Raw genomic sequence first — 19,667 nt, forward strand, 5'->3', positions numbered from 1 at the left:
GTGGTGTTGCAGGTAACACTGAATCTTAGCATGGAAGTTGGTACCTCCACTCAGCCTTTTACTGTAAACACAGTCTGGGCTGACACATCCTTATGCACCTCTACCCTGCACTGTTGACCAATGTAAAGCTTCCATATAATAATGTCTAACGGAAACAGGGATCCAACAGGTTTCCAAGAGGGATGCATCTTTAAGGTCCCAGGGATAGGCTGAGTCACAGTACAGCATGCCTAACCAAATTATGAAAGGAAAGCTTTTACACATAAGAGATCTTAATTCAATCAGAAACTCATAGAGCTCACCCCTTTGCAGAAACTGCCCACCATGTGTATTTGTTGCCAAATGCTATAAAAAGCCTGTAAAGGTTTTCCAAAAGGTTGGATTTCAGATAAAAGGCTTTAACCTGAAGGGCAGCTAAGGAATGGAGTTACATTTTAGTGGAAAAGCCATGAAGCTTAGAAAAAAAAGCGAATAAACTGGTATAAAACTTGGCTGGATTCTGAAGTGTGGCTCAGATTTCTGTCCAATAATATATTCTTTTCTATTTGATGACGTAACATTCATCAGTCTAAGGATTTTTAGGTACAGAAATCCTGCTGAAAGATACCAACTGACATGCATTCAGAAGCTGAAATGCTATCAGACATTAGCACTATCTCAGTTTTTTCTTCTGAAAGGGAGCTTCACAAACAAATCCATTCTTTATAGATCTCTTAGAGAAAAAACCTTTCTTTGTCAAGGTTTTCTAATTGTCCAAAATATGTTAGAAAATATTTAGAAATAACAACATGCAATTCCTTCAAGCAGAACAAAACATTTGCTATGTCTCTTACTACATCACTTGCTCAGATTTTAAAGGATTAAGACCCAGAGAAAACCAGGAGACCAAGAGGAGATAAAAGGTTTGTTGTTTATTTTGCTTTTTTCACAACTTGTTCTAATACCAACAGAGTGGAATCAACTACAATGAAGTCAATGAACTAATTGTTGGCCACGAAGATTTTATTTATCAATAGTGGACTATGAGAGACGAGTAAGTATCTGGAATGGGAAAGTATCTGTGAAGCCTGTAACTTTATGAATTCTCTTTGGTGCTCAAGAAATTAAGGACAAAATTCAAAACTCCAAGGTGAATTCACTAGGAGCTGATCCAAGAGGAGGAATTCCATTTGTCAGAACAAATACAGATGCCTACATTTGAGCTGGCCACCCCAGAGCTACTTTATTTTCAACAGTGAGAAGTCACTTTTAAGGTGCAATTGATCTTACTACGCAGGGGACATCAACAATAGGTCAAATGAATCTCTCCAAGTACATGACAAACGTCCAAGGTTAGGTGAGATTAAACACACCCTTCATGTTTCTGTGATTAATAACAGTCATATAATAGATTCGACAAAAGAGTTTCTTCCAAGCATTAGCTTTCCTGAAGCTTAAGAGGAGAGTCAACAGAATCATTATGTAATGATTTTGCAGACACACCGTGACAATTCTGTCTGATAAAAATATTTGCCTGTAATATTTCATTAAATGTAAAGTTACCGTGTAGCAACTGTGAGAGGTTGACGGCTGCCAAGAGCTGTGAGGTTGCTGAATAGAATGGTATTTCTGGAGCCGTGCCCAGAACTGAGACAAAATTTGACTCATCTTCATGCATACATTTCCAATAAACCACTGAACTAAAATAAGGACTTAACCCCATCACGAGGTTCCAGTGATATCATTTAGAGCTAAGAATTTATTATAGGATCAATAGAAGCTTTTGTGGTCTTGAGTCGTGTTCTCCCAGAATGCACTGATTCAGTTGTTGGTAGCAGGATAATTATAATTTGAGCTCCATTTTGTTTCTTTGTAAGCCTTCAGAGCATAGTAGAAAATATGTCCCATCCCTGTAAGTGTTCAAGGCCAGGTTGGATGGGGTTTTGAGCAACCTGGTCTAGACTGGAAGGTGTCCCTGCCCGTGGCAGGGTGTAGAAACTAGATGGTTTTTAATGTCCCTTCAAACACAAGCCATTCTAGGATTCTAAGATTCTTTGAACTACTGAAGTGGGTAGGAAATACTGTGGTTGGGAAGGCTGTGTCTGCAAATATTAAGAAACTGTAGGATAAGAACTGAGCTGAATCAATCATACCTATTTTTGCTTTCATTTTCAGCTAACAATCTTCCCACAAGAAATGGAGATAAAAAGATAAGAGAGGGGAAACAAAGAGAAAATAAGAACATTGCATGACATTTACATGACTTCACTCTGTTTAACAGCTTTATGTTACAGCATTTTATTCAGTCTTTTTCTGACCTGTCTAAACTGCAAGCTTCTTGACATCTATCCTGTCACTTATTGAATACTCGGGCACTTTTGAGCACAAGGGGAGTTCCAGACTCAAGTAAGATTTTTAGGTATCATCATCATATGAACAACAATAAGATACACCTTCAACAGCTAAGTATCTAATAGTCCACCTTTTTTTTGATAGTTAGTCTTTCGATCTGAATGCTGAAGAAATCAGTAAAGAATAATCTGGATATGGAAATAAGAATTTTTTTTCTTTTAAATTACCACTTTTCCCAAGTCATCCATAGATGATAAAACAGATACTGTAGCAAAATACAGTCTTTTGTTATTACACAGTAATACAATAGTTTAGGTTATACTCAATATTTTGTGCAATTACTCTTAAATTATGCAACATTTATTCTTACCACTGAGAAGCCAGTGTGGAAAATATATCGGTGATTTCAGGTTCTTGGAACAGTTTCAAAAGTTCTGGTTCAGATGATAAGTCAGCAAGGATCCTTAACTCAATATGAGAAAAATCTAGAAAATAGAGTGTTAAAATGAATCTATTGCTCTAAAATAAAATCATACCTGCATTTTAACCAAACTGTCACAAATTAAAACCTAAGCCTGGAGTGTTCAATCATTTCCTCCTCATGCCTGTAAGAAGCTCGTCCTGAAGAAGTTACATTCCAGCTATGGATCACAAGGTGCCTGATTCCTTCATTATCTTCAAGTGCCAATTAATCTTATTAGCTCTTCGTTTCTACTGACAAGGCTTTAAATATCATCCAGTTCTGAAGCATACTAAGGAGTACACATCATATAACAATATTAATTGATACTAAGGGATTTGACAACCTTGTAAAATATGTCATCCAAAGGAGAGGGGAAAAAGAGATGACAGAACTACAAATATTAATGAGAATAATGGCACAGACTATCTTACCTGCTGCTAAAAATGTACATCCTTTTTTTGAAACAAACAGTGTTCTTGGGGAAATAGTTACTATGTCCTCTTCCTTTCCTAGAGAAGAGATAGACATTTAAGTCCCAAACACCAGACCAAAAATACTGTGTTGCAAACCATAGGAGGCTGCAAATGACTTACTGAACACACAACTAACACCACAGAAATGGCAGTGCAAGGAACCTTGCAGGGTACAAACTGCCAGCATCACAATTATTTCTGTGTATCAGTCATGTGCAACTTCATCTCCACCATACTCATCCTCGCAGTACTGCTTACTTCCTTCATCAAATCCAAACCCTTCCCAAAACACAAGGTAACAAATAACTACAATAACTAATATTATTCACTTAATAACGGAGGTATTCATAAAGAAGGGTCTATAAAAAGGAACTAAACAAATGTATTTTATCTTTGAACATGCTGCAGCCATGTGTTAATAATCAAATTCTGAGTTACAGGTGGTAGGGGAATATGATACTGAGAACATACAGCTGTCAAAGGCATCCAAACTGTAATGATAGAAATCCCCAATAATACCATGAAGCAATAATGTACATTGACAAGGTACTAGAAACTGAGGGCATCCTGGGAATACCACTTGATTTGGAGTAGAGAAGGATGGTAGTTTGAAATGTCACAGAATCAATCTAGTCAACATAAAAGTGGGGGGAAAAAAGTGTGTCTTGATACAGGAAATACTGATAAACACATTTTTGAGAAGCACATATTATATAGGTTCATTAACAAAATTTCCAGGAAGTTTCATGTGCCACAGTTATTTCTGGCACCTCAGGTTTATACAGCCCCTGCTCACACAGTTTTTTATAACAACTTTAAAAAAAGGCTTGTAAAAATGAACCATGTGGATAAAATAAAGCTACTGTCAAAATTTTACATTATCTTCTCTAGCCGCCTGTTTTATGATCTGTGTTATTTCCAAAGCAGGGAGGGAATAGCTGTGAAAAGGCAAAGCCTGCCCTAAGCTGAGAACCAAGCACCACAATGAGCAGCATTGCCCAGCTGTGGCTGCAGGTGCTCAAGGAGAGTTTATGTTCCGAAATACCTCTCTTATACTTTAATCTGCTGTTGTGGGGTTCTCTCTTTATCACCTGGCTCATGCTCTTCTAGACTTTACTTTGATTCTCTCTGAATCTTCTGCCTTAAATCTGCTTCGGTTAACAAAGCAACACACCTGACTAACTACTGGTGTTCAGTTGTACAATTAAAATGGCCCAGGTTTAACTTCTCAGGTAAAGCCTCATGAGCTTAACACACACAAAATCATCCCTAGGATATTTAAGGGATTTAAGATACATAATTCATCTGGAAAAAGAAACAGTGAGGTAGCTGAAGGAAAGACAAAAAAAAAATCTCAAAGTTTGTAACTATTTCGATCAGTGCTGAAAGAGCAAATTTGTTTCCAGGAACAACCAGCAGCAGTTATCAGCTTAAATGATAATGTATAATGAAGCATCAATCATCTATTCTGTTCTTTAATGATGGAGCTATTTGTCTGCTTTGAAATATAACTCAGTAAAATAATAAGATAAAACTGTCTTTTCATTTAAAAAACCCCCACATTTTACCTTTTATGTACTGTTTCTTTGTAATTCTAACTGGATGTTTAGAGATACCTTGAATGTTCTACAAATAAGAAAAATAAAAATGCTTAGTAAGTGAAAGTTCATGAAAACATGTTTTTGAACAGTTTAAAAGCAGCAAAAGAGCATTAGTGATACTAATGCAAACAAGTTTTTCCCATATAATAAATAAGATTAACCACTACACCTTTCAAAGGAATCTTCACACTCTGCATCTACAGTCACTTTGGAATATTTGCTCTTCCTTGAAAACTGGAAGCTCCTAACAACAATTTCTCACTGGAGGCCCTTCCAAAACCTTATTTCTGGATGCACTATGGAAGATAATTATTAATCAAATAAAAATAATTTTCTTATTATTTTAATCTGTGTTTTTTAGGTACAGTGCATTACTTTCAAGAAAGGAACACATGTGAATCCTGCCTTAAGGCTAAGAGAACAGAGTATTCTTCAGCCTCTAGAAATTTTTCCAATATCTATTCCCCCTTCTTTTGAAATGCAGCATAAAATAAATAAGGAGCTCTTTTGTGATTACAGCACATCAGCCCAGATGAAAAGTGAGAGTCAAGTTTATCAATCAACATGCAGGAGTAGGAATAGCAGAAGATTTTCCTTTCAAGATCCAGGTTCACACACTCCCAGTAAAGCAGAAAAGAGACACAGCACAGCTCCCTTCTGTTATTTTGTGTCATTATGCCTCTTCATCTAGAAAGGTTACAAACAAGAGCTTAAGCGTATCAAGCTCTGATTTTGTGATTCCACGCAATTAATTTGCAAGTGGTTCAGGAATTAGATGAACATACTAATGCTATGTCATACTGGGAATTCAGGGGGTGGGAATAGTGCTGTATGATTTCCAAATCAGAATGATCATTTTCTATGCAACTTTGAACTCAAAACTGTTATTTTAAACTTAAGAGAGACGTAATCAGACAGCAAAAGCTATTGAAATTTAAAGCAGAAGAAAAAGAACAGAATTCCCAAACCAGAACAGTATCATTTCTAGTCTTAGTATCATCCTTAAAGATGTACAATATAAATGTATTAAAGTTGAACACCTGTCAGAGCAAGATACAGAGAGAATCACAGGAAACTACTCCATAATATACAGAATATTTTCACGGCATGGGAAAAAACTAGGAACACTGCTCTCAATCCATTGATAGAAAGTGCACAAAACTAATATTCTTATTGGTCACGATTGATTTCCATGGATAAGCTGGGGAGAATCAGTGCTTTTTCATATGAGTCAATATGCAGTGTAAGTGGCCGTGGTAGATTCTCAAAAGTTCAGAAAATTAAGTCCTTTATTAGGTATCTGGACATGAATATGGGAGTCTAACTTTACACACATGTGAAAAAAAACCCACAACATTTTAATTCTGACTTATAGAGCCATTCTGACAGTAGAGATAATTGTATGGACTTTTCATTGGTGTCTACGTTGGTATTGTGACATGCACTCTGTTGGATAACTTCGAGCATAGGTTGGAGTTATTTACAGTTTACTCTCACTGATTATTGTTCCTTATCTCATTCGCTTCAACATCCTAAACAAAGTGGTGTTTCAAAATCTATCTACAACATAAAAATAAATCGCTGTATTTGCTATCTTGTTTTCATTGAGAGCATATGCACAAAGTCTGCTTCCAATGCAATTTTAAAAGTGTTACTAATAATTCCAAAAAACACTAGTAATTGCAAGTGCAAAATGTCCTTTCACTTGTAAATTAGGTAACAACTCATAATTTGAATAAATCTGCAGAAAAGAGCTCAAGAAATATGAAAGTTGTAATGCTCAACTCTAAGCTACTGTAATAGCATATCACATTCCTCTCATCTAATTTTAGATGTCTTTAGGCAAGTGGTTGGTCTAAACTATCTGTCTAGAATCCCTCTCCAGCCAGCAGACAAGGACAGGAATCTCCCGTGGGTAGTTCAATCTATCTGTATAAGACCCATAACTTACAAGTTGTCCTAAGATCCTTTTGGAGGTAACATATTCTAAGATTTAGATCATCAAACTTGATGAGATAAATTTACTCTAGGTATTTAAAAGAATAAAGAAATATGGAGACAATCTCACAAGAGCCTTCCAAATAGGAAGCTTTGCTTTTCTTGAATCAGGCGATTGTTTTATTGTGGAAAACTAATGTAGTTTTGATAAATGATTATTAACACCTTGTACTACATAATACAGCCTGTATTTTTGCTTTTAAGTATTTATTTCAAGTATTTATGCAAAACCTTCACAGATCCAATTTGAGATCTGACAGTTATCCCTTATTTGTTAAAGAATGGACACATTCACATCTTGCTAGAAGTTACAGAGAAACAAAAGTGCTCTTTCTGAAAAATCATGCTCCAACAGACAAATAGGAATATACTTGAAACAGTTTGATGGAAAATCTGGTTATGAAAGTTAACTATTAATATTTCTCTTCATTGTTTCTGAGTGAGGAGGAAAAAATCCCATTAAGCTATTCTAGTAGATGATTAACAAGAAGACCCTAACATTATTAAAAAAAAATTAAAAACCAACACCATAATCGAGAATTAATTTACAGACCCCCCAACTGATAAAAGGATAGATGAAGCCAAGGTCCCAATTTCATCTATATTTGAAAAACTGTGATGATCAGGGGAGATTTCTGAATGCTGGAAGAAAGCAACTGTCACTCCTTTCTTCCATGAGGGCGAGAAGGAAGATGCAGAAAACTACAGGCCAATCAGCCTCTCCTCACTTCCCAGGAAGATGATGGAGCAAATAATCCTAGAAAACATCTGCAAACATATTAAAGTCGAGTAGATGGCCTGGGGTAGTCAGCACAAACTTAGAAAGGGGAAATCGTGCTTACCCAATGCCAGCCTCCTGCGATGCAGTGACCAGCTCTGTGGACGCAGGGACAGCAGCAGATGTTGTTTACCTTGACTCCCAGCAAGGCTTTCAAAACAATCGCTCATAAAAGCCTCAGAGAAGCTGATGAAGTGCAAGTTAGATAAGTGGACAGCGAGGTGGACTGAAACCTGGCTGAACTGCTGGGTTCAAGGGGCTTTGGTGAGTGGCACAAAGAGCAGCTGGAGGCCAGTCCCTATTGGGGCACGCCAGTGGCAAACACTGCCCAACACCTCCACCAGCGACCTGGATGGCAAGACTGAGTGCAACCTCAGCAAGACAGCAGGCAATCAAAACCCCTGGGGAGTGCTTGATATGTCAAGTAAGTGATTCAGAGGGGCCTCAAAAGTCTGGAGAAATGGGTTATCAGGATCCCAAAGAGTTCACAGTCTGGAAAGCAGTTTTGCAGAAAAGGACCTGTGGATCCTGGTGAAGAACAAGTTGAACTTGAACCAGCAATGAGCCTTTGTATGCAGGAAAGCCAACAGCATCCTGGGCTGGATCAGCAAGTGCAGCACCATCAGGCCAAGAGACTTCACTCAGAATGCCTGGTGGAAGGGTGTAAAGAATATGGAGCCAGGTTCTTCCCACTGACGCCCAATGACAGGACAAAAAGCACCAATCAGAAACAATTACAGAAAATTCCATTTAAACATAAGAACAAATTTTTCTACTGTGCCAGTGGTCAAACAGTAGAGGAAGAGGCTGCCCAGAGGAGTTGTGAAGCCTCCATTCTGGGAGATATTCAAACCCTGACTAGACATGGTCCTGAGAAACCTGCTCTAGTGGGCACTGCTTTGAGCAGGGGAGGTTACTCTAGACAATCTCCAGCAGTCCTGACAAAATTCAATGATCTTGTGATTCTATGATTCTGTTTTTATAGCGTCACTGTTATTAATTAAATTATCCATCCCAGTGACAACCTATTGCTTTCTCTCTACCTCACAAGATTTCTGAATGAGATAGAATTGAAGTCTTCAATGGTATGAGGCAGTGGAAAGCAAATTTTAAGGAAATACATATTTATAATAATAATAATAATATTGGCCAGTCTTCGCAAGCGAAGATCCGGGGAAGGTCTTTCCACCTTCCAGCCTGCGCATTGGATTTTTTTAGGTGAGACACAGTGTGTGCGGAACTGAGCCCACCCTTTAATCCTAAGGTTCATCTGCCGGGGCCAAGCGAGCTTGGACGGTGGCAGCGAGGTCCTTAGGACGTAGCTGGGTTGCCTTTAAGGGCTAACGAGCCCCACCTGCCCGGGAGTGGCCCTGACCGGGAATCGAACCCGGGTCTCGGCGGTGACAGCGCCGCGCCCTTAACCACTAGACCACCAGGGGCTCTGACATATTTATATATATATTTATATTCAACACATTATATACATATTTATATTCAACACTCGTTGAATCTCAGATCAAGACTGGTAGAAAGCTGAAAAACCCTGCCCTACAACTGCACCCTTTACTTTTCCACCATTTTATCGTCAGTAAAGCCCTTTTCTTTCTCCTCCACTACAAGTACTAAATGATTAAAGATTAAATTTGGTAATAGAGTTACCAAACTTAGAGGGGAAAAAAGCACTGAATCTGATCTGCACTTAAGTCACTTGGGGTATGACAAACACAGACTGGCTGTCTTCTTCCTGGGTGTCCAATGCTGACACCTTTCTTTGGCAATGGAACTGCCACACAGGGACCTGGCACTCCATCAATTCATCACCTCTTTTACAATTTCAGTTACTTAACACATTTTCCCAGCATCTAGATGGTTGTTGGATCACTGTTTTTTAGCTAAACCCTTCAGAAGACACCATGCTGAAAAAAAAGCTGGCATGGCAGAAAAATAAATCTCACTAGGAACACTAGATTAAAACTGTGCATGTTGGAAAACAGACTGCTGATTTCTTTCCTCCTACCTCCATAATCACATTATTTGCCACTATAATCCATCCTCACTGACAATCCTGGTGTATCCTGGTATATCTAGTGTTTTAGCACAAAACTAGAAACCTGTTTTCTTGGGTTTGAAAATGGTTTTATTAAAAGCTGTTCTACTTTTGTCTGTTGTTTCAGGTGAAGAAATGTAGATTCTTGCCTATGCTGTTGCTTGTGTACACAGAGCCCTTCAAAAGCAACCACAGACTTCCCTTTGGCAAAGAGACTCAGAACTGATGGACTCTTTATGTCTCTGGTAAAGCCTCACAAACACAGCTTCAAGCCTTGCAAAAAGGATGCTCTAATCCATAAGGTAATTCTCTGTATTCAAGGAGAGTAGAATTATCAAGGAAAACAAAACCTAATAAAAGTCAAACAAATATACCGTTTCCTAGTTTGATGAGTTTCATCTCAGTTCATATACACCCTCTGTTGAGCTTTCCCTTTGTGGTATCCAAAATTCTACATCTGCATTTCCCACTGATTTTTTATTCCTTCTTAGGTTAAAAACTAGTATGTTACTCTGGTTCTTTCAAAGCACTACAGTATACAGACATATATTGGACACATTAGCTTTGAAGTCAATACAGTTAGATTTCATCTAATCACAGAGGCTGGTGGTGCAGTTTGATTATTTTTTACTCTGTGTCAAGTAGGTTTGTGGATCATATTGCCTATATTATAATTCTCCTTACAGTTTTTACATGGATTCATCAAACCCATACCTCTCTCTTCCTCCTCATATATATTTTCAGTAGCATAAATTGCTATTCCTTTGAGCAATTAACCTCAGTCAACCCCAGTGACTCTCAGAATAGACACCCATCTATGTATGCAAAGCCATCAATAGCTATATGTACATTCCTTTTGTTTTTAACTAGAAAATGTCTCATTAATCTACCAACTGCTCAGAGCCACATTTCTAAATACCTATGGAATGTATCTGAAGACCTACAAACTGCAGGGAGGGGAACAAAACAATATAACTGAAACAAATGGGAATGCACAGAGGTGGCTGTGGACTTTTCTATGGACATTTGGTTCTGACTAATTCCCACACTGTTCTAAGGTCTTACTAAAAAATAAGAATGGAGACAAAACCTACTACTAAGGTAAGAGTATCCATTCACAAATGTATACAGGACGGATGTGTCATGAGGGAAGGCTAAAACCAAGAAGGAGTTAGACCAAACAGATGCAAGGAAGGAGTTAGACCAGGTGGAGTCATCCTGTTCGTGTCCTTAGATGTGGTGACTAATCCACCTGCTGTTAGTGAGGCACAGTGCCAAACACTAGAGCAAAATAAAGGAATTAATTATTGGTTTACTCTAGCCACCAACAACAACAAATAGCAAAAACTAGTTGCATTTCTTACAAGAAAGAATATTTACATGGACTGTGGTCTTGTTAGATTTAATTACTCTGATAGCTGTTGCTTTAGGAAACCAATTATTTCCTCATATTTGAGAAAACCCCAAATTTTCTCTTCCATTTGAAAAAAGTTCAGAGCTGCAAAATTCTAGTTTATCTCAAGAAATGTAGCACTCCAGCAAAAAGTGGAGCATTGTAAATCCAAAAATTTCTTGAGTTTCTCTTAGTATCTTCTTCTCCAAAGAGTTTAGGAAATTAATTAGGCTATAACTATTCTCTTTGAACAAGAACTTCACTCTACACAAAGAAACAAAAAGTAAATCCACAGCATCTCTTTGATGACTCCCATTGTAATACTTTTGGAGCAGAAGTAAGACTTTGGTCTGTAAGACCAGACTTCATTACAAGGATAACAGATAGGTAGATAACAACTCCCTTGAGCTTTATATTCCATATTTCTGATTGATTTTTTTTTTTCTCGTAGTGAATTTTTTTCCCATTTATTTGCTTCTTCAAAATTTTTACTACTCCTTCTTTTTCAGTTGTCTTTTCTTGCTGTATATGGGGCTGCACCTATTGAGAAATTGTGCTCTCATAGCTCAGGTAATCAACCTGAGAAGAAATATAAGCACAGGGTCAGTGAGCTACTTCCTTAAGCATCAACACTCTGCTTGCTCCATTGTTACAGGCCAAGGCTGCTGGAGAACTAGCAAGGAAAATTGCACCCTGCCCAGAGGAGCATTCTTGCAGGGCAGAACAAGAAGACTTTGAATCCCGAGGGCACTCACAACATCGAATTCACTCCATTTGTCTGGCATCTCCAAAGGCAGAGGCAACTCACTCATGAGAAATTACACAGCAGAAATAATTAAAACAAACCCCTTCAGATTTTCCTTTTGGAAAATTGCCACATTTAATTATTGCCCATAGCAGCATTTATTTAAAATTGTAAAGGAAGAAGAAGCTATTTCTGTGACTTCTATATGAAACACAATTTGAAGACAGTCTGAAGATCTAATTTTTAAAACAGACCATGCATTTCAATAAATAGAGAAAACAGGAAAATGAACAAGGTCACAAAAGCAATTCCAGCCTGGTATGGATGTGTACATGCATTGCTAAGCAAATCTTGACTTGTCTGAAATTGCCACCTAGTGGCTTGTTGAAAATTAAGGACACCTATTTTCCCTGCCAAAAACCACAAAATCATGCAGACTTCTGGTAAAAGATTTCTTCATTTTTGGTACTAATTACCATTTTTTCAGCAGAGACCAATCATTCAAAAGTAATGCATTCCCTTCTTGCCTCACCCAGCAGCACAGAATTATAAAGGTTTTAGGTCTCAGACAAGTGGGAAATTTAGAAGCACTTCATCCCCTTCCCACAAGCTTAAGTAGCTTTCAAAGTGAGTACAAGGGAAGGAAAAAAGAGCAACCAAAATTACTGACTTCTTTACTTCAGAGAGTTGGCCACAAGAACAGTGTATTTGATTTCCTATGACTAATCCTCTTTCTGCCCTGTGCTTTGAAATTTAGACCTGGCAGTGACCTCAGGGAATAAAGATGTAGCAGCGCATGAAAAAGGATTTGATGAGTGATTTTTAAAATGACAAAAAATAGTCTATTTTAACTAACTTAGTGATTTGACATGTTCTGTGACAAGTTATTTTGCCAAATCATGGGTTCAGCCCAGATTCTTGGCTACATACTGACAGATTGCTAACCTGTGCACAGCAAGCAAGGGGGTTTGTACAGACACAGCTCTTTGCATCTTTCAAGAGACAAAGACTGCTTTTGTTTCCCTTATATAAACTGACTGAATTCTACTACTTATTTTGTTTCATTTTCCTGAATGAAAATTAGAATATTAGCTCAGTTAAAATGTTCATTAATATGGGAATCTCCAACTCCGGATGAACTCCAAGAAGATACAATTTGGTTTTGGTGCAAAAGACAGAGCTGAGGCACAGAGATAACAACCCTTTGAGGGGCAGTTGGAGCCAGCAAATATTGTATAGTTGAAGATTAGCTGCATATTACAGCTTTAAAGCAAACAGTGTCAAGGGAATATTGCCCAAAGGTACAAATACCAGACCTCTAAACACACAAAAAATGACGAGATTTCCAGGCTGGAAGAGTTTACTGTCTAAAGAAAAGATGTAACAGCTGTTTTACGAAAAGGGTAAAATTTAGCATCTCAAACAAGATTGTTCCACATACTGAGGAATTTATGGAGCATATGTTAGCAGGGAATTCCTCTTAAAAGCCTGTGAACAGGAGGTTGATGGAAGGAGTTAAAAGAAACCTAAATAAGCAAAATCTCTTTCTTTGGTCACAGTGAGGAAAGGACAATTCCTGACTTGATTGAGAGGAGTCCTTAACTGTAAGTTCCTGAGAGCCTCAGCCAGCAGATGATGGTGCTGGTACAGGAGAACTAAGGACAAGGCCATGCAGGAGCCAGCAAGATGAGCTGAGTCCTCTTATGTTCATCTTCAGTGACCCTTACACAAAATACTACATTTTTTTCACTGTTGTTCCCAGCTTGAGAGAGTGCATCAATCTCCAAGACTCTGCATGAAATTTCCTGAAGTTTCATGAAAGATTGCTGAGGAAATATAGAATTGGCAAATTTTCCACTCACTGACACAGAAAAAAAAAAGTTGTCTGAAAAGAAAGCTGAATGTAATAGGGTTGAAAAGCTGCTGAGATAATTTTCCTGAAATTCTTTGGAATGCCAATGACAGAGCTCTGGAAAATCATTACTGTGTGAAAATTGGATCACCCAAGACAAGAAGTGTCTTTTAATGTACCTAACTTCTGACATTCCCCTATAAACCATTCTCTTTTTATCATTCTTTATATCGTATATCATACTTATCTTCTATTTCTCTTTAAATAAACTATTTAAATACTTCTGTTATGCTAAAACATAATGAAACTGACTGAAATTAAATGAAAAGGCTGAGATCAGAATTAGACTATATTTTGTCCTTGTAAAAAGGAATTCAGACATTAGAAGACTACAGTAACACTTCTCACTCTTGGGAGTTTGTGAGAAAAGACATAACTTGTGTGTCTGAGATTTTTATTCTAATTGTCCCCTCAGAACATAAGTTTCCAAGCTTTGAGTATTTCCTAAAGTGTGTATCTAATACCCCTACTAATGGAGTATTTCATATGAAAAACAGAAAAAATCTTCAGGTAGAATTTCTAAAATCTTAACCAACTCACAAAAGGTACAAACAGAAAACTTAATAACAAATAAGCACAACAATATAAAGATTACATATATTTGTGCACATTGCTGAAGATTCAATCTGAGCAACTGTCTTATGTATGAGGGCAGTGAAAACAACCTCAGTAGGACATGGGCTCCATTAAATCCTCAGAGCTTACAGAGGTACAGTGACTGTGTCCAGTCGATGCTGCACATACCAATATCAGTAAGAAAAGTGCCCAGCCAGGAGTTGAAATGTGAATGGATAAACAGTGAAGAATAAAGATTGTGACAGACTATGAGTGAATGGCATTAATTGTTTCTTGTAACCAAAGCACCATGTTAACATTGCTCTTAAACTCTTCTAAAACTACCTGGGATCAGACTTAGTAAAATTCCAAGAGATACAACAAAGTGTGTAGACTAAACTTCTGTAAGAGAATATTTAGTAAGAGATATTACTACAATCACTTTAAAACCCCTTTGAACTCGTAAGGTAGTAAGAGCTACATTAATCAAAACAAGTCGTTTTTTGGCAAAGAGGATGCTAATTTTGTTTCTGGTTAGCTATGTGCTTCAGTCACATTCATATTTTACAGAAAATAACCTCTAGCTGTGTTCCAACATGGATTTCTAAAACATGACCAGGGCACAGTTTTGGCCTCTGTCTGCAGCATTCCCAAAATATTGCTCGCAAAGGCCTCTCAAAGGATGAAATGAATCAGTATATGATCAACTATCTTAACCAAGCCCACTTAACAGCAGTAGATGCTTAAGTACTGACAACTTAATTTATCCATAGTGTATTGAAATGTATTATCTTCAAATTCTAATGACACAGGTGGCAATATGCAGGGCCATCATCTCTCTAGCACAGGAAAATTTTGGAGGAACATTTTTTCTTCCCTTCCACATTTCTACAAATCTGAGCTTCTCTGAGGATTTTTTCCCCAGAAACTAAAGGAGAGTGAAGTAGGAATTCAGCCTCCATAGTCAATATTTCATAATGTGCTAAAAATACTTTGGCTGATATCATCCCAAACTGTATAGAATCTTTCATTTTTGAGTTGTCAATATTAACTGCCCTGTTTATTTCTGTGCTTATGTTCAGTTTGTAGAAGAAATCATGACAGACTATCTTATTCCTGCATAAATAAAATGCAAGTATTTTTTGTGTTATTACTGCATAGAAGCAGATTTATATGGCTACAAATTAATAATCCTAAATGGAAGAGAAGTTGTATACAGGCTTGAAGACTTGTTCCTACAGAATTACAGCCCAGATGATGCTACAAACTTTACTGAGTCAAATCATGCTATCAAGTACAGTCCTTGTATTGGATATACCACACTCACCATGAGATAAATGAATCTATCCAACTCAGGAGCATCACAACAGAGAATGCCAAAGACCTGCATATATCATAGAAAAGGCCACTGTGTACTCAAGATGCTAAAAGAACAAGGATCTGTAATGAAGAAACCTTATTTCTTGCATTTGGATAATAAATCAACACAATGATATTGTGGAGCATCAGACACGAGTGTTATGATATGACCAACAGTGCCTTTCCATACTGTAGTTGTCACACTAATACCTTAGAACACTCTATTTTAACGTGAAGGTAGTGTAAAATTTCATCCTGAATGCAATTGGACTGAACTCTTGTCAACATGCCCATTCACTCATTTTTAAGGACAATTTCTCTGTCATGAAACATCAACTGTGATGAGTGGGGAAGAAAGAGGAAACACAGAACTTCGGTCTCTAACACTGTAAATACAGTTTCTTTAAATGCTAAAGCCTTCACTATGGTATACTTTGAAAAAAATAAAGCAACAAAAGAGACTGTAAAAATACCAAAACTTTACTCATAAAATGAGATACTATTTTAGTGCTATTTGTGCAGTGTCATAATCACCATATGACTCAAGAGTATTGGAATAAATCTACTGAAAAGAAACATGGCACAAAAATATGTTCTGGATGCAAGAGATGCTCAGAGAACACCGACCAATACAACAAACAGGATGTGCACTCTGGCTTTCTCTAACAGCACAGCAGCTCCTCTGAGCAACAGTGTATTTTACTGGCTAGAAAATACAACACTGAATTGCTTTGGCTCAAGGGACCAAGAAAACACAGACATCCTCATGTCTGTGAAGACAACCTACCATTATTTTAGTGAACCCCATACTTAGGTAAAAGCATACTTAGAGCATACTTAGGTAAAAATTATTTTGTTAGCCTATGTGACCTTATAGAAGACTTCTGATAAGATTTTTTATGTGAGCTTGTAATGTGTCTTATGTGTCTCTATCCCCAGTGCTTTACACTAAATATACTCAAAAAAAAAAAAAGAAAATAAGAAAAAAAGAAAAAAAACAGAAAAAAGAAAACACACTCTAAAGTCAATGCAATTGCAAGACCCATGTTGTCCATCCAATTCAACATTCTTTTCAGCTGGATGGTGTATGAAAAGAAGTTTACAAAAATGATGTTCCTAACAGTGCAGCTTCAAAAGCAGACAAGTTATTGGTTCACTTCTGGGGGGAAAAAAAACCCAAAGATGCAATCACATCCTTGCTCCCAGACTCGTGTCTTGCTCCTCACATTGCATCAGCTCTGCCAAACTTCCTAAAAGCGGTGAAGGAAAGGGACAGTGGAAAAACGAGACACTGCAAATTTCCTCATCACTATTAAGACACCTTGTAGAACATCCATTTCTGCTGAAATCCAATTGTGATTACAGACTTCAAACTTTCAGAAAGAGTATTTGCTGTATCACAGATCAGCCTGTAGCTTTAATGAGGCCTTGGACAAAACGCCTGGAATTTGAGAGCTGTCAGAATAGTTTGGAAGCACAATTCTGTCAATCCACCCTGCTAGGACTGCACATGTGGGTATGCTCAGGATGTAAAACCTACTGGGATAGTGCCATGAAACGGAGACAAACAGGCAGCATCTCATCCACACTGTCCAGGAATGATCCCAAAACTACGCCAAAAAACCCTACATTTCCGTTTTATCTCAGAGAAAATTAGTCTGTTCACTCCAAAAACCAGCCCAGAAGGAAGTGACACAGATATAGTATGGATAACCAGAAATACTGGTTTGCTAAGTTAACTGATGGAAGAGTAATTTTTTATAGCAATTGCTCAGAGGGATCTCTACTTCAAGACATTGTCTTTCCCATTAGAATGAAAACCAGATGGGTAATTTATTATTCATGTTCCAAACACTACCCGTAACACACATTCTGTAAAAAACCAGAATGCAATTCTCTATCATGAATTCCCTACCAGAAAATCTTATTTATATCTGTTGAAGATACTGAGATATACTCAATATTTCAGGTTCTTTATGATCCTTCTTTAAGCTTGTTAACATTCAATATGCCCTAATTAGTTTTCCTTTCAAATTACATTCCTGCTTTCCAAATTAAAGGCTAACATGTTTCTTTGAGCTGACAGGTTAAATTATTTTATTTCTTTGCCTTTTTGGACAAGCTGTAAAAGCATTTTTCCTGGGGAGAAATAGGAATGCTTTTTTATTTTTTTCTACTTGCTCCAAGAAGGTAGAAAATTTTATTTATCTTCAGCCTGACTTTTTGTTACTAAAAGGAAATGCCCCCTGAAGCCCACCACTTCATGCTTTTTAGCTTAATGATACAAACATCTTCTGAAGTAGAGAAGCATAAACTCATTAGCAGCATTTCAGTTCTCTCTGCTGCAGAAGCCTGGAGGAAAGAAACCTTAATACAGAATATCTGATTCTCGCACTGAAGTTTACATCTTAAACCAAATTAGAACATCCAGTTGTATGCAATCTTTATATCTCAAATTAGGATTTCTCTCTGTTCATTCTGAAAGAGGCTTGATTTTAATTGGCTTTATGCTTTTCCACTTCGGTCTGGACTTATTTTTGCTTTAAAACATGAGAGGCTGGAAAGAGGTATTCAACATGGGTTTGGAGAACATAAGCTTTTATGAATGCCATAAATATATTTAATAGGAAAGTTATCTATGAGCAATATAATAAAGGAGTACCCTAATGTAGTCAAGATCAGTATGCTTATGCAAAAAGTAATTTAAAACAACATATTCAAATAACAAACCTAATGAATCTCCCCTAATAGTCATAAGCAATCCATCATGGAGTGGAGAAAATAACTAGCCTGTGGATATGTTACAAAGTCATTTGACTGAAGAATTCTAGGGTTTATATTTACTTTTAGATACTCAGGTCCCATGGAGTAGAAAATAGAGAACTACAATGCTATAGGCAGGAGACTACAGTATCAAATGTGTCCCTATTCAAAAATGTGCTACAATAACACCTTGTTATTTGTGAAAAATGCATTATTTATACACCACACATATTGCAGAAAAAGAAAACGAATGAGAAGAAATGGAGTGCACAATTAAACTAAAAAAGAGGAATACATGGAGAGCCACTGCAGTAAAGTTCTGCTAAGAAACCCCCTCTAAGTTGTTACAACACAAAAGTCATAAAAATTCATGTGAATAAACTTATCTATCGAGAAAAACCCACATAAAGCCAAAAATATACATCATCCATACGTCAGATGTGGATCTGTCTGATCACAGTAGAGCATCTGAAAAAGAAATCCTGTTCTGCACCTAATGTCTAGTCATATCCCCTTAAGCCTGTAAGTAAATCCTTCCTGGACTCCATTAAATGCCTTAAAGGAAAGAGGGCAGATAGATCCATTACATTTACAGAAGAAAAGATAAAGAAACCTTTGTTTGGAACCCCATCTCTCACAGCCACCGAAGCAAAGGGGATGTTTTTTCTATTTGAATTCTCACTGTATCTGATTCACACCTATCTTTTGCTTAATCACTTCTTAAAGCATTTTAAAACAGTTAAAAATAAACTATCTCAGCAAATATTCAGCCAAAATTTCACATAATATCATAGTAACTGCAAAAATACCTTCAATATTTATGATTTCTGGCAAGAACCTCCCCAATCCTTTAACACTTAGCAAAGTGACTGGGCACTGCAGTATATCTTCCATATCGATAAATGATTCAGAAACAGATGGTATAAGTTCCATAAACATTTCAAACAAAAAAAGCCATGCCAATGTTTTTCCTTAAAAGGAAAAGCCAGCCTGAGGCAACCCTGGATGCTAACTTTAGCAGCATTATTTTGGAGAAAAACAACTTTTAAGAAAAATAAGCTTTTGTGTCACTTTTACCATGACGGGCCAGAGGTCACTTTAAGCTGTATGTGGTTGCTCAAGACAGCTGTCTGCTCAGCTCTGACTCGGAAATGCCTGTGCATCACATCACAGAATTCAGCAAACTGGGACCTTCATGATCATCTTTTCCGTTCTCTCCCATCACTGTCTCCAATCTGGGTGCATGAGA

At 37.3% G+C, this 19,667-nt stretch overlaps 1 protein-coding gene across 1 annotated transcript in view; it reads right to left on the reverse strand.

Annotated features, from left to right (window-relative positions):
• Nucleotides 1–19,667, reverse strand: part of POLN (DNA polymerase nu) — a 94,038-nt gene that overhangs the window by 50,168 nt on the left and 24,203 nt on the right. Inside the window, exons 15-17 of the mRNA XM_050337829.1 lie at nucleotides 4,836–4,893; nucleotides 3,226–3,303; nucleotides 2,702–2,816 (exon numbers count right to left, since the gene is read on the reverse strand). Coding sequence (XP_050193786.1) covers nucleotides 2,702–2,816; nucleotides 3,226–3,303; nucleotides 4,836–4,893 — 251 coding nt within the window. The remainder of the gene's footprint in view (nucleotides 1–2,701; nucleotides 2,817–3,225; nucleotides 3,304–4,835; nucleotides 4,894–19,667) is intronic.

The sequence above is a fragment of the Myiozetetes cayanensis genome, unplaced genomic scaffold (assembly GCF_022539395.1).
Source record: "Myiozetetes cayanensis isolate MyiCay16 unplaced genomic scaffold, myiCay2020 scf7, whole genome shotgun sequence".
NCBI lineage: Eukaryota > Metazoa > Chordata > Aves > Passeriformes > Tyrannidae > Myiozetetes > Myiozetetes cayanensis.